The 23,266-nt window shown below is 51.7% G+C and overlaps 2 protein-coding genes across 2 annotated transcripts in view; one reads left to right on the plus strand and one right to left on the minus strand.

Moving 5' to 3' along the window:
- The window catches only part of LOC128848319 (zinc finger protein 771-like), a 198,964-nt gene that overhangs the window by 95,304 nt on the left and 80,394 nt on the right, over positions 1-23,266 (plus strand). The window lies entirely within an intron of this gene.
- Positions 8,920-23,266, minus strand: part of LOC128848368 (zinc finger protein 345-like) — a 36,031-nt gene continuing 21,684 nt past the window's right edge. The window contains exon 4 of the mRNA XM_054048346.1: positions 8,920-12,587. Within this exon, the coding sequence (XP_053904321.1) occupies positions 11,770-12,587 (818 nt within the window). The 3' untranslated portion in view covers positions 8,920-11,769. The remainder of the gene's footprint in view (positions 12,588-23,266) is intronic.

The raw sequence follows: 23,266 nt of genomic DNA on the forward strand, positions 1-23,266 counted from the left end.
CCTTGTTCTGTCATCTGCCACCACTGAGAACAGCCGAGCTCCATCCTCTTTGGAACCCCCCTTCAGGTAGTTGAAGGCTGCTATCAAATCCCCCCTCATTCTTCTCTTCTGGAGACTAAACAATCCCAGTTCTCTCAGCCTCTCCTCATAAGTCATGTGCTCCAGACCCCTAATCATTTTTGTTGCCCTCCGCTGGACTCTTTCCAATTTTTCCACATCCTTCTTGTAGTGTGGGGACCAAAACTGGACACAGTATTCCAGATGAGGCCTCACCAATGTCGAATAAAGGGGAACGATCACGTTCCTCGATCTGCTGGCAATGCCCCTACTTATACAGCCCAAAATGCCGTTAGCCTTCTTGGCAACAAGAGCACACTGTTGACTCATATCCAGCTTCTCGTCCACTGTGACCCCTAGGTCCTTTTCAGCAGAACTGCTACCTAGCCATTCGGTCCCTAGTCTGTAGCAGTGCATGGGATTCTTCCGTCCTAAGTGCAGGACTCTGCACTTGTCCTTGTTGAACCTCATCAGGTTTTTTTCTGCCCAATCCTCTAATTTGTCTAGGTCCCTCTGTATCCGATCCCTACCCTCTAGTGTATCTACCACGCCTCCTAGTTTAGTGTCATCTGCAAACTTGCTGAGAGTGCAGTCCACACCATCCTCCAGATCATTAATAAAGATATTAAACAAAACCGGCCCCAGGACCGACCCTTGGGGCACTCCACTTGAAACCGGCTGCCAACTAGACATGGAGCCATTGATCACTACCCGTTGAGCCCGACGATCTAGCCAGCTTTCTATCCACCTTACAGTCCATTCATCCAGCCCATACTTCTTTAACTTGGTGGCAAGAATACTGTGGGAGACAGTATCAAAAGCTTTGCTAAAGTCAAGAAATAACACATCCACTGCTTTCCCCTCATCCACAGAGCCAGTTATCTCATCATAGAAGGCAATTAGGTTAGTCAGGCACGACTTCCCCTTCGTGAATCCATGCTGACTGTTCCTGATCACTTTCCTCTCCTCTAAATGTTTCATAATTGATTCCTTGAGGACCTGCTCCATGATTTTTCCAGGGACTGAGGTGAGGCTGACTGGCCTGTAGTTCCCCGGATCCTCCTTCTTCCCTTTTTTAAAGATGGGCACTACATTAGCCTTTTTCCAGTCATCTGGGACCTCCCCCGATCGCCATGAGTTTTCAAAAATAATGGCTAATGGCTCTGCAATCTCACCCGCCAACTCCTTTAGCACCCTCGGATGCAGCGCATCCGGCCCCATGGACTTGTGCACGTCCAGTTTTTCTAAATAGTCCCGAACCACTTCTTTCTCCACAGAGGGTTGGTCACCTTCTCCCCATGCTGTACTGCCCAGTGCAGCAATCTGGGAGCTGACCTTGTGCGTGAAGACAGAGGCAAAAAAATCATTGAGTACATTAGCTTTTTCCACATCCTCGGTCACTAGGTTGCCTCCTTCATTCAGTAAGGGGCCCACACTTTCCTTGATTTTCTTCTTGTTGCTAACATACCTGAAGAAACCCTTCTTGTTACTCTTAACATCTCTTGCTAACTGCAACTCCAAGTGTGATTTGGCCTTCCTGATTTCACTCCTGCACGCCTGAGCAATATTTTTATACTCCTCCCTGGTCATTTGTCCAATCTTCCACTCCTTATAAGCCTCTTTTTTGCGTTTAAGATCAGCAAGGATTTCACTGTTTAGCCAAGCTGGTCGCCTGCCATATTTACTATTCTTTCTACACATCGGGATGGTTTGTTCCTGCAACCTCAATAAGGATTCTTTAAAATACAGCCAGCTCTCCTGGACCCCTTTGCCCTTCATGTTATTCTCCCAGGGGATCCTGCCCATCTGTTCCCTGAGGGAGTCAAAGTCTGCTTTTCTGAAGTCCAGGGTCCGTATTCTGCTGCTCTCCTTTCTTCCTTGTGTCAGGATCCTGAACTCGACCATCTCATGGTCACTGCCTCCCAGGTTCCCATCCACTTTTGCTTCCCCTACTAGTTCTTCCCTGTTTGTGAGCAGCAGGTCAAGAAAAGCTTTGCCCCTAGTTGGTTCCTCCAGCACTTGCACCAGGAAATTGTCCCCTACACTTTCCAAAAATTTCCTGGATTGCCTGTGCACCGCTGTATTGCTCTCCCAGCAGATATCAGGGTGATTAAAGTCTCCCATGAGAACCAGGGCCTGTGATCTAGCAACTTCTGCTAGTTGCCAGAAGAAAGCCTCGTCCACCTCATCCCCCTGGTCTGGTGGTCTATAGCAGACTCCAACCACGACATCACCCTTGTTGCTCACACTTCTCAACTTTATCCAGAGACTCTCAGGTTTTTCTGCAGTATCATACCGGAGCTCTGAGCAGTCATACTCCTTTCTTACATACAACGCAACTCCCCCACCTTTTCTGCCCTGCCTGTCCTTCCTGAACAGTTTATATCCATCCATGACCGTACTCCAGTCATGTGAGTTATCCCACCAAGTCTCTGTTATTCCAATCACATCATAGTTCCCTGACTGTGCCAGGACTTCCAGTTCTCCCTGCTTGTTTCCCAGGCTTCTTGCATTTGTGTATAGGCACTTAAGATAACTCAACGATCGTCCCTCTTTCTCAGCATGAGACAGGAGTCCTCCCCTCTTGCGCTCTCCTGCTTGTGCTTCCTCCCAGGATCCCATTTCCCCACTTACCTCAGGGCTTTGGTCTCCTTCCCCCGGTGAACCTAGTTTAAAGCCCTCCTCACTAGGTTAGCCAGCCTGCTGGCGAAGATGCTCTTCCCTCTCTTCGTTAGGTGGAGCCCGTCTCTGCCTAGCACTCCTTCTTCTTGGAACACCATCCCATGGTCGAAGAATCCAAAGCCTTCTCTCCGACACCACCTGCGTAGCCATTCGTTGACTTCCACGATTCGACGGTCTCTACCCCGGCCTTTTCCTTGCACAGGGAGGATGGACGAGAACACCACTTGCGCCTCAAACTCCTTTATCCTTCTTCCCAGAGCCACGTAGTCTGCAGTGATCCGCTCAAGGTCATTCTTGGCAGTATCATTGGTGCCCACGTGGAGAAGCAGGAAGGGGTAGCGATCCGAGGGCTTGATGAGTCTCGGCAGTCTCTCCGTCACATCGTGTATCCTAGCTCCTGGCAAGCAGCAGACCTCTCGGTTTTCCCGGTCAGGGCGGCAGATAGATGACTCAGTCCCCCTGAGGAGGGAGTCCCCGACCACCACCACCCTCCTCCTCCTCTTGGGAGTGGTGGTCGTGGAACCCCCATCCCTAGGACAGTGCATCTTTTGCCTTCCAATCGGTGGAGTCTCCTTCTGCTCCCTTCCCTCAGATGGGCCATCTAGTCCACTCTCCGCATTAGCACCTGTAGAGAGAACATGGAAACGATTCCTCACCTGTATCTCCATTGCTGGTGCATGGACGCTCCTCTTTCTTCTTCTGGAGGTCACATGCTGCCAAACCTCCTCACAATCCTTCTGTCCCTGCTGCGCCTGCTCTGAATCTTCAGAACATTGTGGCCGTAGAAGCATCTCCTGACGTCTGTCCAGGAAATCTTCATTTTCCCTTATGCAACGCAGAGTTGATACTTGTTTCTCCAGCCCTCGAACCTTCTCCTCCAATATGGAGACCAGCTTGCACTTTGTGCAGACAAAGTCGCTTCTGTCCTGCGGAAGAAAGACAAACATGGCACAACCTGTGCAGGTTACAATAGCTGATCGCTCACCTTCCATATCTCCGTCCTCTTAAGAACTTCCTCAACTGTTGCAGGAACGACTCGGAGAAACCTGCAGATGAAAGCCTCAGTGCTCTCTCCCCAAGCGAGCTCCCAGGCAAACTCCCGCTGTTAGCCTCTGCTGTTCGCCGCTCAGCTGGTTCGCTGCTGACTGCCCTTATATACCAGTCAGGCCCACTCAAGGCCCAGCTGGAACAAAGCACTCCCAATTCACACTTTTCAAACAAACAAGCAAGCAATCAAGCACACGGTCAAACTGACCAACTGTCCCAGCAGCAGACACTCAGATACTCACCAACACAGCCCCCCTAATGCAGCACTTAGCGTACCTCCTCTCGGACAGCTCCCAGGCAAACTCCCGCTGTTAGCCTCTGCTGTTCGCCGCTCAGCTGGTTCGCTGCTGACTGCCCTTATATACCAGTCAGGCCCACTCAAGGCCCAGCTGGAACAAAGCACTCCCAATTCACACTTTTCAAACAAACAAGCAAGCAATCAAGCACACGGTCAAACTGACCAACTGTCCCAGCAGCAGACACTCAGATACTCACCAACACAGCCCCCCTAATGCAGCACTTAGCGTACCTCCTCTCGGACAGCTCCCAGGCAAACTCCCGCTGTTAGCCTCTGCTGTTCGCCGCTCAGCTGGTTCGCTGCTGACTGCCCTTATATACCAGTCAGGCCCACTCAAGGCCCAGCTGGAACAAAGCACTCCCAATTCACACTTTTCAAACAAACAAGCAAGCAATCAAGCACACGGTCAAACTGACCAACTGTCCCAGCAGCAGACACTCAGATACTCACCAACACAGCCCCCCTAATGCAGCACTTAGCGTACCTCCTCTCGGACAGCTCCCAGGCAAACTCCCGCTGTTAGCCTCTGCTGTTCGCCGCTCAGCTGGTTCGCTGCTGACTGCCCTTATATACCAGTCAGGCCCACTCAAGGCCCAGCTGGAACAAAGCACTCCCAATTCACACTTTTCAAACAAACAAGCAAGCAATCAAGCACACGGTCAAACTGACCAACTGTCCCAGCAGCAGACACTCAGATACTCACCAACACAGCCCCCCTAATGCAGCACTTAGCGTACCTCCTCTCGGACAGCTCCCAGGCAAACTCCCGCTGTTAGCCTCTGCTGTTCGCCGCTCAGCTGGTTCGCTGCTGACTGCCCTTATATACCAGTCAGGCCCACTCAAGGCCCAGCTGGAACAAAGCACTCCCAATTCACACTTTTCAAACAAACAAGCAAGCAATCAAGCACACGGTCAAACTGACCAACTGTCCCAGCAGCAGACACTCAGATACTCACCAACACAGCCCCCCTAATGCAGCACTTAGCGTACCTCCTCTCGGACAGCTCCCAGGCAAACTCCCGCTGTTAGCCTCTGCTGTTCGCCGCTCAGCTGGTTCGCTGCTGACTGCCCTTATATACCAGTCAGGCCCACTCAAGGCCCAGCTGGAACAAAGCACTCCCAATTCACACTTTTCAAACAAACAAGCAAGCAATCAAGCACACGGTCAAACTGACCAACTGTCCCAGCAGCAGACACTCAGATACTCACCAACACAGCCCCCCTAATGCAGCACTTAGCGTACCTCCTCTCGGACAGCTCCCAGGCAAACTCCCGCTGTTAGCCTCTGCTGTTCGCCGCTCAGCTGGTTCGCTGCTGACTGCCCTTATATACCAGTCAGGCCCACTCAAGGCCCAGCTGGAACAAAGCACTCCCAATTCACACTTTTCAAACAAACAAGCAAGCAATCAAGCACACGGTCAAACTGACCAACTGTCCCAGCAGCAGACACTCAGATACTCACCAACACAGCCCCCCTAATGCAGCACTTAGCGTACCTCCTCTCGGACAGCTCCCAGGCAAACTCCCGCTGTTAGCCTCTGCTGTTCGCCGCTCAGCTGGTTCGCTGCTGACTGCCCTTATATACCAGTCAGGCCCACTCAAGGCCCAGCTGGAACAAAGCACTCCCAATTCACACTTTTCAAACAAACAAGCAAGCAATCAAGCACACGGTCAAACTGACCAACTGTCCCAGCAGCAGACACTCAGATACTCACCAACACAGCCCCCCTAATGCAGCACTTAGCGTACCTCCTCTCGGACAGCTCCCAGGCAAACTCCCGCTGTTAGCCTCTGCTGTTCGCCGCTCAGCTGGTTCGCTGCTGACTGCCCTTATATACCAGTCAGGCCCACTCAAGGCCCAGCTGGAACAAAGCACTCCCAATTCACACTTTTCAAACAAACAAGCAAGCAATCAAGCACACGGTCAAACTGACCAACTGTCCCAGCAGCAGACACTCAGATACTCACCAACACAGCCCCCCTAATGCAGCACTTAGCGTACCTCCTCTCGGACAGCTCCCAGGCAAACTCCCGCTGTTAGCCTCTGCTGTTCGCCGCTCAGCTGGTTCGCTGCTGACTGCCCTTATATACCAGTCAGGCCCACTCAAGGCCCAGCAACACAGCCCCCCTAATGCAGCACTTAGCGTACCTCCTCTCGGACAGCTCCCAGGCAAACTCCCGCTGTTAGCCTCTGCTGTTCGCCGCTCGAATGGAAGGCACCCTAGCAGAGCCCAGTTACTCGGTGTCTGGGCATGATCTGGACAGGCTAGAGTTGCAGCGACTAGTTTACATGCTGAGGTGTGTGGACACCGGGAGGCAGGACAGGAAAAAGCTAGAGCTTGTGTATTGGTTTATAGTTTTGAGTGTACTTAAGTGCAGGAAGCCAGAGCCTCAGCTGGTATAAATTGGCAGAAGAGCAACACACTCCAGTAAGGCAAAAGGAGCTAGTGGCTGAGGCATGGACCTAGGGCAGTGGGGTCTCTTCCTGGCTCTACCAGTGGCCTGGCGTGTGACCTCAGGCAAGTCATATCACTGCTCTGTGCCTCAGTTTCCCCACCCCCTCCTTCGATTAAAGCATTAAAAATCATGAATCAGATGTCCCAAAATCAGGATAATGGTTTAAAATATTACTTTAAAAAAAATCAGCAGCAGTATTTTAGACTATCTTTCTTGGCCTTCTGGTTTTGAACCTTTCTGGCACACTTAGTCATGTTTTCAAGCTTTTTGCTACATCCATGGGGCCAGACATGTTTTTAAAAGAAAGCTGAGAGTCTCCCATGTTCACATGACTCCAGAAGCTAGGGATTTAAGAAATCACCAAATATCCAAGACTCACAATAAAATTGTGAGAGTTGTGCAACATGGCATCTGTCACTACATCCACGCTCTGTGGGACTCTGATATTGTTTCAGGTTGCTGTGTGCTACCATGATCTAAGTTAAAAACAACATACTGACTTTGCGAAGTGAGAATCTGCCCTATGTTCTTTATTAAATGGAACCCAAGCCTCTGAAGGGCCAATCGAGAGCTCTACCTGCTGGACAATCCTACTCCAAGGTCCCACCTACATATTCAGAGCCAGATTTTCTCCAGCTCCAATTCAACACTGGAGAGCCAGAGGAAGGTGATGTGGCTGTCAGAGAGCTTGTTATGGGTCCTTGCTTCATAAACTGCATCTGCATATGCTAGAGCAGCCTAGGGATTGTTCTAATACACATCAACTATGGTCCTTAAGGGACAACATGCCAGTTATGAATTGACGGGAGTGCAGCTGTGCTCTGCCCTGCCCCCAAAGCTGTGAAGGAGCCTGGCTAGGTGCCAGGAAAGCACCAGGCCCCAACCCCAGGGGAACTGTCAGCTGACTAACTAAGATGAAAATCCAGGAGGAGGAGAGAAGCGGCAATCTCTCCGGGGCTGAGAGGTGCAGTTCAGCGGCCCTTGTCCTGGCAGCTCATCCTCATGTTTACTTGGGGGTATTTCATTCTTTTGAAGAGGAGTCGCTCATTTCCTGGTTTATTTTAAATCCTGTACCTGCTCTGGGTTCTAATCCCATTTATAGGGCAGGTCCTAGGGGGCTGATCTAGTCTGTATACATTCCTGTGCCCCATTTATCACTATGGTAGCAGAGCTGTTTTTCTGGAGCAGCCAAGTATCTGCTACCTGCAAGATGATTTTTGCACTGACTAAAACTAGTACTCTAAGGCCTCAATGTTTCTGTCCCCTGTCCCCCTAAGTCAACCAGAGCAACTGGCTTGAAATTGAGGCCCTGGATGGGAAAGGCCCCCATTCCCTGACCAGTCCCCCCCAGACCGCAAAAAGTAGTCAATGGGGAATGACCATCAAATGGGGGGTTTTCTAGGGGTTCAATAGGGAGGGGATCTAGGCCCAAAACTATTCAACATTTTCATAAATGATCTGGTAGTAAATATAAAATCACTTCTGATACAGGATGTAGCTGACAGAGAAACCGGCAGAGTGGTAGATAATGAGGACAGGGCAGTCATGCAGAGTGATCTGGATCACTTGTTAAACAGGACCCATTCAAACACAGTGTGTTTTAATGCAGCCCAGTGCAGTTATAAAGCTAGGAACAAGGGATGTAACCCAGACCTACAGAATAGGGGACTCTATCTGGGAAAGCAGTGACTCTGGAAAGTGTTTAGGGGTTATAGCAGACAAGCAACTAACATGAGCTCCCTGTGCAATGTGATCCTTGGGTGTATAAACAGGGAAGTAGCGAGTCGGGAGTTAATTTTACCCCTCAGACCGACACTGGAATACTGCATCTACTTCTGATGTCCACATTTTAAAAGGAATGCTGAAAAATTGGAGAGGGTGCAGAAAAGAGATACAAAAATCACTGGACAGCACGAGAAAATGCCTTATAATGACAGACTTAAAGAGCTCAATTTGTTTAGCTCACGAAGATTGAGAGGTGACTTGTTTATGGTATTTAAGCACCTTCATGGGGAGAAAATACTGGGTCCTAAAGGGCTGATATTTAATGGCCTGTTTAGACAGGTCAGAATAAATGAGCTAATGGTCCCTTCTGGCCGCAAGCTCCATGAATCAATGAACCTTCTCTTGGACAAGCTGAATCCCATGTCAGCTGTCCCCCTCTCAACCTGCAGCCTCAACGCAAGGAAAAGCCAAATGAAAATTCCCATGTGGCGGTAAAGTGTGACTGAAGCTTCAGCTGGCTAGGCCACTAGACATGGAAAGGCCCAACTGCTCCCTCTGTATTTTCTAAGGAAATTAACATTCTAGGGCCTGGGGTTTGGCTTTAGGAACCAACTGTGGGGGACGGAGTGGGTAAGGGGGCAGGAAACAGCACATAAGAGAGTCAGTTTCCCATTTAATGATATTTTTAAAAAGGCAAATGTTAGCACCTGCAACAGACACAAACAGATCATCAGCAGAGCAGGAAAAATCAGAGCGTCAGCAGTCACTAGAATAGCATCAGTGGCATCTATGCAAAATAAAAAATACCTAGATCAGGGATAGGCAACCTATGGCATGTGTGCCAAAGGTGGCACGCAAGCTGATTTTCAATGGCACTCACACTGCCTGGGTCCTGGTCACCGGTCTGGGGGGCTCTGCATTTTAATTTAATTTTAAATTAAGCTTCTTAAACATTTTCAAAACCTTATTTACTTTACATACAACAATAGTTTAGGTAAATATTATAGACTTATAGAAAGAGACCTAAAAATGTTAAAATGTATTAATGGCATGCGAAACCTTAAATTACAGTGAATAAATGAAGACTCAGCACACCACTTCTGAAAGGTTGCCAACCCCTGACCTAGATGAAGGGAGCATTCGGGCTGAGCAGGTGAGCAGACAAGTCAGGGTTCTGAACAGGTGTTATCCCTGTGCCCTGGCAACTCTCTGCTACCATCCCACTCTCCCTACAAGCTAGTGCTGAAAATTACAACAGGGGATATTTTACATAGCATCTCATCCTTGAGTGATTCCTGTTCGTTGTTCTCACAATGGTCCAGAATCTCAGGCTGGGATTTTCCAAGGCGCCTGAGGCTTTTTTAATAGAATGTGTTCTCTATAAAGCATAATGCATTTAACATACTAGGCAACTACACATGTAGTATATACAACAGAGAGAGGCTCTGCCACAGCTGGGAGAGTCCATGTGCCCAGCCTCCCCGGGAGCAGCCGCTCCAGCTTTGAGCAGCCTCACACATACACCCTGGGATCTTGGACTCTGCTGGTGCAGCAGTAAGTCCCCTCAACTGACCCAAGCTCCAGGGGAGGGGGAGGAACAAACTCTGGAGACTGATGCCCAGGGAGTCGGAGCCAGGGGAGCAGAACCACGGCAGCACCCAGCTTCCCGTTCTGGGGCAGAGATGTCAATTAATGGGCTGGGTGTGATACGGGGAGCAGCGTAACGAAGGCTGGTGGGTGGGGTGGACTGAAGGGAATATGACCTGCCTCAAAGCAGTTTGCTCCCAGTTGGAGAAAGGGGGAATCCCCAGTCCCCTGGCTCCAGCATCTTAGCAGTTCAGCTCCGACGGCAAGACAAACTGGAGTTTGGGGTGATGTGTCACAGACTGGCTGAAAGTACCAGCGCAGAGAGCCAGCAAAGTTAACTGGGAGGAAGGGGCTATTTACACAGGAAAGCTGGAGTGAGAAACCCCCTTTTCTGAATGCATCAACTCAGGGGGATCCGCTGGATGTGTGTTAGAACTGACCAACTGCACGAGAGATGGGGATCAGTGCTGGGGAGAGGAGCTGGGCTCAACAGCCCTTTCATATCCTCACCACAGGTAGCGGAAGTGCAGGCTAAACCCAGCCTGAACCCTGATTTCGTAGCTCCAGCTGAAGTCTACAGGGCTTCCTTGGGGTTCAGGGGAGTTCAGATCTGCTGGGCTTCTTGAGTGCTTGCCTTCCCTGCTGACACTGTGCAAGGGGACCAGCGAGTGCCAGTTCTGGGGTATCCAATCGTGTTGTACACACCAGCCCAGCTGGGAACAGGGCTCCACTGTCCACCTCAACTCATCCATACAGGCCAATGATCATGTAAAATCAAATATATTCTTCTCAGAAGTAGCTCCCAGCTGAAAGATGTGCCCCAAAGAACAGGCTTTTTATCCCACCCCTGCCCTGCACACTGGCTGTACTATGTAATGACAATAACCAAATCTCATGCTTCAGGGCTTCAGACGCTCCCCTGCAGAGGACAGGAATGTTTTTTCCAATGCACCATTGGCCAGATGTATCTGGGTTTCTTTTTCACCTTTCCCTGAAGCATCAGAGATTGGCAACAAGACCCAGGATGAGGTAAACCAGTGCTCTGAAGTGGTTCAGATAATTGTCTTTCTAGATGCCTGGCTGGTAGGTTTTGCTCACTTGCCCAGGGTCAGATTGATCACCAGGTTTGGGATTGGGTAAGAATTTCCCCCCAGGTACAGAGATCTTGGCGTTTTTTGCATTCCTCCACAGCATGGGGTGTGAATCGCCTGCTGGGAATCATCCCAGCATCTCTCTAATCAATTCCCAGCCATGGCAGTGGCTCCTTGGTCTCTCCTGTTCTCTACTCTGGCTCACAACAGATTAGCCTCTTAAGCATTGAAAGGTTTTAGTTTAACTAAAGTAATTAGGCTTGATATAGCAGTATTTGAGTGAGATTCATGGCCTGTGATATACAGGAGGTCAGACTAGATGATCTAATTGTCCTCTCCGGCCCTCAACTCTATGAAACTCCGGATGTTCATGGGGTCTAAGTGAGTTAGGCACCCAGATCCTGTTGATTCTGTGGGGCAGAGACCATCTCTCTGTTCTGTGTTTGTACAGTGCCTCGCACTGTGGTTCCTTGTCCATGACTGGGGCTGCTAGGCGTTAGCACAATACAAATAATACTAATGGAATTTGGGTAGTTTACTCCCTAATGCTCTAATGAAACCCCTCACAGAGCTCCCTTCACTCTGGGTGGGATTTCAGACCCAAATTCTTACAGTTGTCAAGACTTAACTCTACGCGGCACTGCAACACCTAACTGATTTAGGAACCTAGGTCTCATGCCCAGAAGTGACACAAGCACAGTGGACCATATGTCTTATTGGAAGCTGATGGGGATTGTGCTACTGAATCACGCTGGAGCTTGGGAAAAATCTCCCACTTAATTCCTGGGCCCTCAGCTCCCATTGCCCAGAACCAATGGGATAATTTCAGTATGTCTGGGTGGGGTAGGGCCACAAGGGCAGAAAGGACACGGGGTTTTCCCCGGTGTGGGTTCGCTCATGTCTCTTGTGGTGGGAGCTGCGGCTGAAGCTTTTCCCGCAGTAAGTGCATATGTAGGGTTTCTCTCCTGTGTGGATCCGGTGGTGCTGGGTCAGAGTGGATTTGTCAGTGAAGCTTTTCCCGCAGTCAGAGCATGTGTAGGGTTTCTCTCCTGTGTGGATCCTCTGGTGTCTGATCAGGTTTGAACTGACATTGAATCTTTTTCCGCAATCGGGACACTCGTAGGGTTTCTCTCCTGTGTGGATCCTCATGTGTTTGACCAGGTCCGAGTTCTGGCTGAAGCTTTGCCAGCACTCGGCGCATGTGTTAGGGATCTCAATGGTCGGGGATTTCTTCTTAGACACTTTAGTTTCTTTCACCTTCCCAATAGTGGCGCTTTCCCAGTGGGTGCATTTGTCCAGCCTCTTCTCTGGAGGGCTCTTCAGATGCCTCTTGTGGTGGGAGCTGCGGCTGAAGCTCTTCCCACAGTCAATGCATTTATAGGGCTTCTCACCCGTGTGGATGCGTTGGTGTTGGGTCAGGGTGGACTTGTCTGTGAAGCTTTTCCCACAGTCAGTGCAGGGATAGGGCTTCTCCTCCGTGTGGGTTCTCTGGTGTCGACTCAGGTTTGAGCTGACGCTGAAGCTCTTCCCGCAGTCAATGCATTTATAGGGTTTCTCCCCCGTGTGGGTTCTCTGATGGTTCATAAGGTCTGAGCTCTGGGTGAAGCTTTTCCCACACTCAATGCAGATGTTGGGCTTCTCCCCTGCGTATGTTCTCTGGCAGACGATCCTGTCTTTGCTCTTCCTCTCAGCTCTCCCGCGGATGGCTGATTTACCCTCTCTCTGCACAAGAGAGCTCTTCTGTAGCTTGTCCAATTTCCTCTGATTCTTGAGGGACTTTTTCTGGTTCAGTCCCTGTGAAACATTTCCTTTGGATCGCTTGGGAGGCATCTTGTCATGAGTTGATTTTTTACCAGCACATGTGAACGAAGATGTTTCCTGCTTGCGCTCACCTGCTGAGACAAAAAAAGAGTCATTCCTTGGGGTGGGTGGGAAGGAAGGTACCTCAGAGAGGGAAGGGCAAAAGCTGCACCACAATGCAAGTATCTGTTGATAATTCATGTTAGAATTCATTCAAGTGCAGATCTGGCCCCTCTCACCCAGACTCAAACCACTGACACATTTGTAACCTGCCTCCACAGGCACAGTCTCTGAAACAAACACTGGAAAAGAATCGAAAGAGCTGCTTTGGATGATCCTCCTGACACTGTCCCCAGCCAGGGCAGCGCATCCCCCCAGCAGCGCGGGGACCAGGCAGAGGCAGGAACTAGCTCTTCCTCTTCCTGCTCCTCCCCAGGAAAGTCAATCTGCGCCGGGGGGCTGCAGGGAATGGGGCTGGGAGCCGGGAACCTCCCTCCCTACTTACTGCTCCTGCCAGTCTCTCTCCCTGTCTCCCTCCTGCCCCCTCCCCTCGGGCTGGGAGACTCGGTCCCTGGCCCGGCCTGGAGCGTTCTCTCTCCCGGAGCTGGCTCGGCTCCTGCAGGCGCTCAGGGGAGCAGAGCCGGAGGGGGGAGGGCAGCAGCTCTGGGACTCGCAGACCCCCGCCCCCGGGAGCAGAGCTGGGGCGAGGAGGGGCCGACGGTGCAGAGTCACTTTCCTGCCCGGCCCCAGCCCTTTCCCCCGGGTCTCTCCCCTCACCTGCAGGCTGCGGCTCAGGGGCTGCCCCAGGAGCTAGGGAAGGGCTCTCCCGGCTGGGGAGCAGCAGCGGTTCGGGGCAGGGTTTCGGGTCACAGCTAATGGAGGCAGCTCAGCGGCTGACCCGGGAAGCTCCGCCCCAGCCCGCTGAGCGGAGGGACCAAGAACGCGGAGCAAGCGCCCGGCCCGCCCGAGCAAGCGGCAGAGCCACCTGGCGGCCACCGCTGGGGAAATCGCCTCCGCCTGAAACGCCGCAGGCCCGGAGTCAGAGCCGGATCCGTCTGTCTCGTTTTACATGGGCTATGGACCAGAAAACACAGACACACAGGCACCCTCAGCCAGTACAGGGGGAGTCGTGTCGGCGCAGGGACTCGGTTCTGCAGCCACCCAAACACGGGTGCACAGTGCTGGGACAGGAGGGTCCATCCCAGTCATCAACTGCCTGTATAACCCAGGCCTGGTCTACACTACGAGTTTAGGTCGAATTTAGCAGCGCTAAATTGAATTAAGCCTGGACACGTCCACACGATGAAGCCCTTTTTTTTGACTTAAAGGGCCCTTTAAACCGGTTTCTTTACTCCACCTCCGACGAGGGGATTAGCGCTGAAATCGGCCTTTCTGAGTTGGATTTAGGGTAGTGTGGACAGAATTCGACGTTATTGGCCTCCAGGAGCTATCCCACAGTGCTTCATTGTGACTGCTCTGGGCAGCACTCTCAACTCAGATGCACTGACCAGGTAGACAGGAAAAGACCCGCGAACTTTTGAATTTCATTTCTTGTTTGCCCAGCGTGGAGAGCACAGGTGACCACGCAGAGCTCATCAGCACAGGTAACCAATGATGGAGTCCCAGGATCGCAAAAGAGCTCCAGCATGGACCGAATGGGAGGTATGGGATCTGCTCGCCACATGGGGAGACAAATCAGTGCTAGCTGAACTCCGTAGCAGTAAACGAAATGGCAAAATATTAGAAAAAGTCTCAAAGGCCATGAATAACAGGGACGCACAGCAGTGCCGCGTGAAAATTAAGGAGCTAAGGCAAGCCTACCACAAAGCCAGAAAGGCAAACAGAAGGTCCGGGGCAGAGCCGCAGACATGCCGCTTCTATGTGGATCTGCATGCCATGCTAGGGGGTGCAGCCACCACCACTCCATCAATGGAGAATCATGCAACAGGGAAGCGGGTTCAGGGTACGAGGAAGATGATGATGAAGACAATGAAGATAGCTCACAGCAAGGAAGCGGAGAAACTGGTTTCCCCAACAGCCAGGATATGTTTATCACCCTGGACCTGGAACCAGTAACCCCCAAACTCACCCAAGGCGTGCTTCCAGACCCTGAGGGTGCACAAGGGACCTCTGGTGAGTGTACCTTTGTAAATATCACACATGGTTTAAAAGCAAGCGCGTTTAATGATTAATTTGCCCTGGCAATCGCGGCCAGCACAGCTACTGGAAAAGTCTGTTAAGGTGTATGGGGATGGAGCGGAAATCCTTCAGGGACATCTCCAGAAAGCTCTCCTTCATGTACTCCCAAAGCCTTTGCAAAAGGTTTCTGGAGAGGGCTGCCCTATCCCGTCCGCCATGGTAGGACACTTTACCACGCCAGGCCAGTAGCACGTAGTCTGGAATCATTGCATAACAAAGCATGGCAGCGTATGGTCCCGGTGTTTGCTGGCATGCAGACAACATCCATTCCTTATCTCTCTTTGTTATCCTCATGAGAGTGATATCATTCACGGTCATCTGGTTGAAATGAGGTGATTTTATTAAGGGGACATTCAGAGGTGCCTGTTCCTGCTCGGCTGAACAGAAATGTTCCCCGCTGTTAGCCACGCGGTGCAGGGGAGGGGTGAAGTGATCATCCCAGAGAATTGGGTATGTGTGGAGGGGTCGTTGGGTTTGTGCTGCATGTTAACCCGGAAACCCCAGCCCCTCCTTTTACATTGCAAACCCATGTTAAATGGCCAACCCAATGGGTGCTTGGTATGGGAAATGAGGGTGCTGCTGTTTGAAACCATTCCCACATGTTATGAAGGTTAAAAAAGCCAAAAGGCTGTGGCTTACCATGGCTGCCTGCAAGCCGAATTCTGTTGCCTGGCACTGCGTGAGTGATCTCTCACACCAAACCGGCAGGCCCTCAATATAAGAGGAAAAATGCGACCTTGTAACAAAAGCGCATGTGCTGTGTAATGTGAACAGCAAAATTTAACGTGAAAGAGTGTACCCATTGTTCTCTAAAATGTGTCTTTTTTAACCACCTCTTCCTTCTCCTCCACCACTGCAAATGTTTCTCCTTTGCAGAGGCTAGTGAAGATTAGAAGGAGAAAACGGCGGACTCGGGATGATATGTTCTCCGAACTCCAGATGTCCTCCCACGCTGACAGAGCACAGCAGAATGTGTGGAGGCAGTCAGTGTCAGAGTGCAGAAAAGCACAGTATGAACGAGAGGAGAGGTGGCGGGCTGAAGAGAGAAAGTGGCGGGCTGAAGAGGATAGGTGGCGTCAGCTTGCTGACAGAAGGCAAGAGTCGATGCTCTGGCTGCTGGAGCATCAAACTGATATGCTCCATCGTATGGTTGAGCTGCAGGAAAGGCAGCAGGAGCAGAGACCGCCGCTACAGCCCCTGTGTAACCAACAGCCCTCCTCCCCAAGTTCCATAGCCTTCTCACCCAGATGCCCAAGAACACGGTCGGGGGGCCTCTGGCCACCCAGCCACTCCACCCCAGATGATTGCCCAAGCATCAGAAGGCTGGCCTTCAATAAGAGTTAAAGTTTTAAACTGCAGTGTGTCCTTGTCCTTCCCTCCTCCCGGGCTACCTTGGCAGTTATCCCCCTAGTTGTGTGATGAATTAATAAAGAATGCATGAATGTGAAGTAACAATGACTTTATTGCCTCTGCACGCGGTGCTCGAATGGGGGAGGGGAGTATGGTTAGCTTACAGGGAAGTAGAGTGAACCGGGGGGGAGGGTTCATCAAGGAGAAACAAACAGAAGTTTCACACCGTAGCCTGGCCAGTCATAAAACTGGTTTTCAAAGCTTCTCTGATGCGCACCGCACCCTGCTGTACTCTTCTAACCGCCCTGGTGTCTGGCTGCGTGTATCAGTGGCCAGGCAATTTGCCTCAACCTCCCACCCCGCCATAAATGTCTCCCCCTTACTCTCACAGATATTGTGGAGCGCACAGCAAGCAGCAATAACAATTGGAATATTGGTTTCGCTGAGGTCTATCCGAGTCAGTAAACTGCGCCAGCGCACTTTTAAATATCCAAATGCACATTCTACCACCATTCTGCACTTGCTCAGCCTATAGTTGAACAGGTCCTGACTACTGTCCAGGCTGCCTGTGTACGGCTTCATGAGCCATGGCTTTAAGGGGTAGGCTGGGTCCTCAAGGATAACTATAGGCATTTCAACATCCCCAATGGTTATTTTCTGGTCCAGGAAGAAAGTCCCTTTCTCCAGCTTTTGAAACAGACCAGAGTTCCGGAAGACGTGAGCATCATGTACCTTTCCTGGCCATCCCATGTTGATGTTAGTGAAACGTCCCTTGTGATCCACCAGGGCTTGCAGCAGCATTGAAAAGTACCCCTTGCGGTTTATGTACTCGGTTGTTTGGTGCTCCAGTGACAAAATAGGGATATGGGTTCCGTCTATCGCCCCACCACAGTTTGGGAATCCCATTGCAGCAAAGCCATCCACTATGACCTGCACGTTTCCCAGAGTCACTACCCTTGATATCAGCAGCTCTTTGATTGCGTTGGCTACTTGGATCACAGCAGCCCCCACAGTAGATTTGCCCACTCCAAATTGATTCCCAACTGACCGGTAACTGTCTGGCGTTGCAAGCTTCCACAGGGCTATCGCCACTCACTTCTCAACTGTGAGAGCTGCTCTCATCCTGGTATTCTGGCACTTCAGGGCAGGGGAAAGCAAGTCACCAAGTTCCATGAAAGTGCCCTTATGCATGCGAAAGTTTCGCAGCCACTGGGAATCGTCCCATACCCGCAACACGATGCGGTCCCACCTGTCTGTGCTTGTTTCCCGGGCCCAGAATCAGCGTTCCATGGCATGAACCTGCCCCAGTAACACCACGATTTGCACATCGCTGGGGCCCATACTTAGTGAGAGGTCTATGTCCATGTCAATTTCTTCATCACTCTCATTGCCGCACTGCAATCGCCTCCTCGCCTGGTTTTGTTTTCGCATGTTCTGGCTCTGCATATACTCCAGGACAATGTCCGTGGTGTTCATAGTGCTCATAATTGCCGCGGTGATCTCAGCGGGCTCCATGATCCCAGTGCTATGGCGTCTGGGCTGAAAAAAGGCACGAAACTATTGTCTGATGGAGGGAGGGAGGAGCGAGTGACGACATGGCTTACAGGGAATTGAAATCAACAAAGGTGGCTGTGCATCTGGGAGAAACACAAACATCTGTCACACAGAATGCCCCCCCCCCCCCCCAAGGATTGAACTCAAAACCCTGGGTTTAGCAGGCCGTTGATTTCACGAAGGGAGGGGAAAGCAAATGAATACAGAACAAATCTGGTCCATCTATCTTTTACATCTTAGGCTGGCAGCAGACGGTGCAGCATGACTGATAGCCATCGGCATCTTCTGGGTGCTTGGCAGAAAATGCTGCATTACGACTGCTAGCCATCATCGTCAAGATGGTTCAATAGGACTGCCGGCAGGACTGAGTCTCCAGGAGACAAAACATGTCTGCCCAGGTGCCTCTGACCGAACTCACTGAGGAATATGACAATGATGGATACCAATTATAATACACCATCTACTGCCAAAAGGCAATTAGCTGCTGCTGTGTAGCAATGCAGTACCATGTCTGCCGGCACCCAGATGACATATGGTGATGGTGAGCTGAGCTGAGCGGGCTCCATGCTTGCCGTGGTATGTTGTCTGCACAGGTAACCCAGGTAAAAAGGCGCAAATCGATTATCTGCCGTTGCTCTGACGGAGGGGGAGGGGCCTGACGACATGTACCCAGAACCCCCCCGCGACACTGTTTTTGCATCATCAGGCATTGGGATCTCAACCCAGAATTCCAATGGGCAGCGGAGACTGCGGGAACTGTGGGATAGCTTCTCACAGTGCAACGCTCCGGAAGTCAACGCTAGCCTCGGTGCTGTGGATGCGGTCCGCCGACTTAATGCACTTAGAGCATTTTATGTGGGGACACACACAATCGACTGTATAAAAATGATTTCTATAAAACCGGCTTCTATAAATTCGACCTAATTTCTAGTGTAGACCTACCCCCAGCCCCGGGCTCTACCCAGAGGCTCCTGCCAGGGGCGGCAGGTTTGTATAATTTTTGGCGGTGCCCAGAACGGGTCCAAGTCCCACCCCCCACCCCTGCCTTGTAAGCCGATCTATATATTTCTTAAAATGTAAAAATGGACTGGAAACAACAACCCAGCACTCTTGGCTCAATAAGCCTCAAAAGCAAATACTTCCTAAAATTAAAACAAAATGTAGCCCCTTCTTTTGTAATATTCTTCAGGAGGCAGCAAACACTTTTCATCGTCGTTTGGTGGGGGATGGCACTGCTCCTTGCCCAGCCTGGGGCAGGAGTGGTGGCTGCGAGTGGGGGGGCAGGGTGTCACAACACTCACCCAAGCCCCAGCTGCTCAGGTGCAGGAAGCCCCCTCGTCTCCCTTCTGGTGGGTGCTGTGGGGGGCGCGGGGGTGGAGCTGCCGTGTTACGTGAGTGCCTCCTCCCCTGCTGCTGCCCCTCACCGTAGCCTCACCCCACCTTGCCAAGCGTGGGGCAGGAATGGCGACTGTGGATGGGGGGGCCGGGTGTCATGAGTCCAACACTCACCCAAGCCCCAGCTGCTCAGGTCCAGACTCCAGGAAGGCCCCCCCAGAGTCAGAGTTGTCTCCCGGTGGGTGCTGGGAGGTGGGCTGGGGCTGCCATCGCATGTGTGCCTTCTCCCCTTCTCCCTCTGCAGGCTCAGCAGCCTCCTCAGCCTGCCACCGGTGCTGGTTCCTTTCTTGTAGCTAGCAGCAGCCGGTGAGGGAGTGCAGCGCAGAGTGGCAGGGCAGCTGCCTGCTGCCCAGGGTGCAGGCAGGGATGCTTGGGGGAGGGACATGGGGGCAGCAGGAGGGGCCACGGGATGCTCTGAGGGAGGCATGTGGGAGTGGTAGGTGGGGCCGTAAGAGAGATCTGGCCACGAACATTGGTGGAGCCGGGCCCCCAGGCCCTGAATATTGCTGAAGCATGGGCACCACGGGCCCATATAACTTGCCGCCCCTGGCTCCTGCAGCCAGCCCAGCGGCTCCTGGTGGAGCTAGCCTGGCTCTGGTAGCAGGGGAAAGACTCTTCCTGGCTGCCCCAGGTGTGAACTGGGCTGCACAGACGCTCAGGAAAGGCCTAGTGCCAGTGGTACAGGAGCTCCCATTCTGCCCTAATGAAGGAAGGAAAACACACCCCTTTGGGGGCTCACACTCACAAATGTAAGGCTGCGTGTGTGTCCGGGTGTTTTAACTATCAGCGGAGGATGGGCTTTTCTCCTGTAATAGCACTCCTGGAGCGGGCCTGGTGTAGACGTCAGTGATCACACCAGGATAAAGGCACCATATCCTCGCACCACCTGTCATTCTCTAGGCTTTTGTTCATGTGGATCCCGTGCGCGATTCACATGCAGGCGAGAGCAGTTCCTTTTGGCGAGCAGTGTCTGCAGGGGCTCTGCTGTTCCCCATGTGTCCCAGTCCAGGGCAGAGCGGGTCTACCTGACCCTCAGTTCTTTCTGACCCTCTCAGCAATGGGACAGAACTTGGGTCCATCTGCTTCCCCATAGAATCATAGAATATCAGGGTTGGAAGGGACCTCAGGAGGTCATCTAGTCCAACCCCTTGCTCAAAGCAGGACCAATCCCCACCATACTTTGTCCTTCAGAGCATTTATAGTTAGCTTAATTAGGGACTTCGTTAGTTTAATTAGGGTGTTTTTTTATGCCATTGGCAAGAGAACACAAACAGTTGCCCCTCCTCCTCCCTGCATGAGATTTTACATTTTTTTTGTGCATACTGGGGGCTTCTTAGCACTGAGATCTTCCGGCTAAGTCCCCAGGCTGTAAATCTTGCTCTCTGCCTGGTGCCACTTCACGATGGGCACTCCAGGTGATGTTTTTATCCGGGGAAGGGAATATCCAGACCACTTCTCCATCTGCTGCTCCTTTTCTACGTGGACCCAGAAGGTGCGAGGTGCCCATCTGATGTAATTCATATCGGCGCATTCTGCGGAGTGGGCTTTCTCAGGAGTGTTGGGGGGCCACCCTTCTGAGAAACCCAGCTCAGCCAGCGCCTCATTGATCCTCGAGATCCTGAGCCTCTTCTCCACTGAATGGCCCCTGTTGTTGATAGCTGAGAAGGCAGCACAGGCCTCCTTGATCCAGGCCTCTACCGATACTGACCTGGCTCAGCAGGTGCGTTGCTCCAAGATCACCTCCTGCAGTGCCTACCAGACAAATGTCTCTGACTCATCTCTGGATCCTCAGTGCTCTGCTGACACCTCAGCACTGAGTCTGCACCGGTGCCCTCAGTACTGACCCAGCCACTGACCAGCCTTGTCCAGTACCAACACTTCAGAATTCATTGTGCACTGGGTTCCCTTGGTACCCACCTGGCCATGGACCAGCCCTTTTCTGGCACCAATACCTCGGCACTGATACTCTCGGTACTGACACACTTGGTGCCTATGTTGTTGGGACAGATGCTAATGGCACCAGTCATTACAGCACCGACTCCATCGAGACCCATTGCCTACATAGCACCGGGAAGCACCCTGTGACTCCGGAACTGACATCATTGAATCCTTCAATGATGCTCACCTGTCATTTCCTAGGTCCGGAGACCTCATTACCACATACTATATCTTCCTACCTGGTACCATCTGGTTCCCCCTGCCCTGCTACACAGCTGGTAATCCCTTCCTGAGGGCACCTAGGGCATCAGAGGAGGTAGCGCCAACATTTGAGGAGGTTTATTCCTACGCATCCTCTCCAGCATCAAATCCTAATGGGGAACCACCCTAGGGACCATTCACCAAACCATAAGAGACTTGGGTCATTTAAGGAGCACACTCCATAGTTCCCTACCCAGAGGCTATTGGTTCCTCATCCTTACAGATGGCCTTTCTGGGCCCATGGAAAAGCAATCTCACCCGTGCAGGCCACCACCTGTGCTGAGAGCCCCTCCTCCCACCCAATCACCCAAGCACAGCCACTTTGTCCAGGCACAGCCACCACAACTGCAGGGCCAGGGCCAGCTGGAAGATCCTGCAGAACAGCTGATCCCTGATGCTCTTTCTCCCTCCTCCCCTGTTGGGGTTGTGAATCCAGTGATGACGCTTTCTCCTCCAGGTGACTCCAAGATCTTCCTGGGTCTCGCTAAGACTCTAGATACCCCCTGGAAGTGGTTCACAAATTATTTGCTATTCTCCACCCCTCTATGCCTGGCAGATCTGCAATGCCTGTTAGTGAAGAAGCCTGACAATAGTTTAGAGCAGACTCTGGCCTCTGTCCCCGCCGTGTCAAAGAGGGCTGACTGATGCTACCTGGTCCCACCAAGGGGCTTTGATTGTTTCTATACACACTGTCCTGGGCTTCCTTGGGGCGACAGCTGTTCATGAGATATCAACACACCAAGGGCATCCTAAGATAACATCAAAGGAGTTGGGAGAAGGGTTAGAGAGTATTTGGTGGTCTATGGTGGGGGGCTAGGGGCTGTGAGAGGGGGTTATTTGGGGTCTATGGCAGGGGGTTAGAGGCTGTGGGGGGGGTTATTTGGGGGTCTATGGTGGGAGGTTAGGGGCTGTGGGAGGGGGTTATTTGGGGTCTATGGTGGGGGGGTTGGTGGCCGATGCTGACACACCCATTATCGCCAGACTCCTCCTGTGGATTCACGGGATAAGGGCTAGCTGACTGGGGGGACTTCTGTTCAGGGTTTCCTGTGAAGGCTGCAAATGTTGCCTGTGTCACATCTGGCCATGCTGTGCTGTCAGGTCTTCTCTATGGGGTACCAGCAGCCATCCCTCATGACCCTAGTCTCCCCAGTTCTCTATACAATCTGTGTGATTTCTCTCTGTGCTCTGGGAGGCTGCCTGGGTACCACAACTACTGACATGTGGTGGCCAACCACTGTACTGATCGGATTAGAAGCCAGGCCCTCTGACTGCTAGCCTGAGGCCTGATACATGGTGACCTGTGTCTGTCCCTCTCAACCTCCCATCCAATAAGCCAAGGCATGACAATACCTGTTGGGGCTTATTCTGCACTTTTGATCCCATAGTACTCTACACAGGCTCCTAAGCATCCTATGCCCCTTTTTAAAGATGGGGAAACTGAGGCACAGAAAAGGGAATCAACTTGTTTGGCGTCACCCCTCAAATCACACTCACAGCCCAAGAATCCTGATGCCAGAGGCCCCTAACTAGAGTTCCAGGCCACAGTGGACAAGAATCCTCCCCTCGCTCTGTCTGTGTCCTCCTTGGGATATCCCCACACCACAATACCCTGTTGTCTAAGGCGTCACACTCTGAGAGCCAGTCACTTGTGTGCCACATCCCTGAAATGCTGGAACACGTCCCATGCACAGAGCAAGCTCCCACTTCCACATATGCAACCCTGCCAACTCTATCATGGGTTGTGTTTTCCTTGAAGCCACAGCACCTGAAGGCAGGTGATGACATCATAATCTCAGTTTTTGTTGTTCTTTGTTTTAAGTAAATT

Source organism: Malaclemys terrapin, chromosome 13 (genome assembly GCF_027887155.1).
Source record: "Malaclemys terrapin pileata isolate rMalTer1 chromosome 13, rMalTer1.hap1, whole genome shotgun sequence".
NCBI classification, from domain to species: domain Eukaryota; kingdom Metazoa; phylum Chordata; order Testudines; family Emydidae; genus Malaclemys; species Malaclemys terrapin.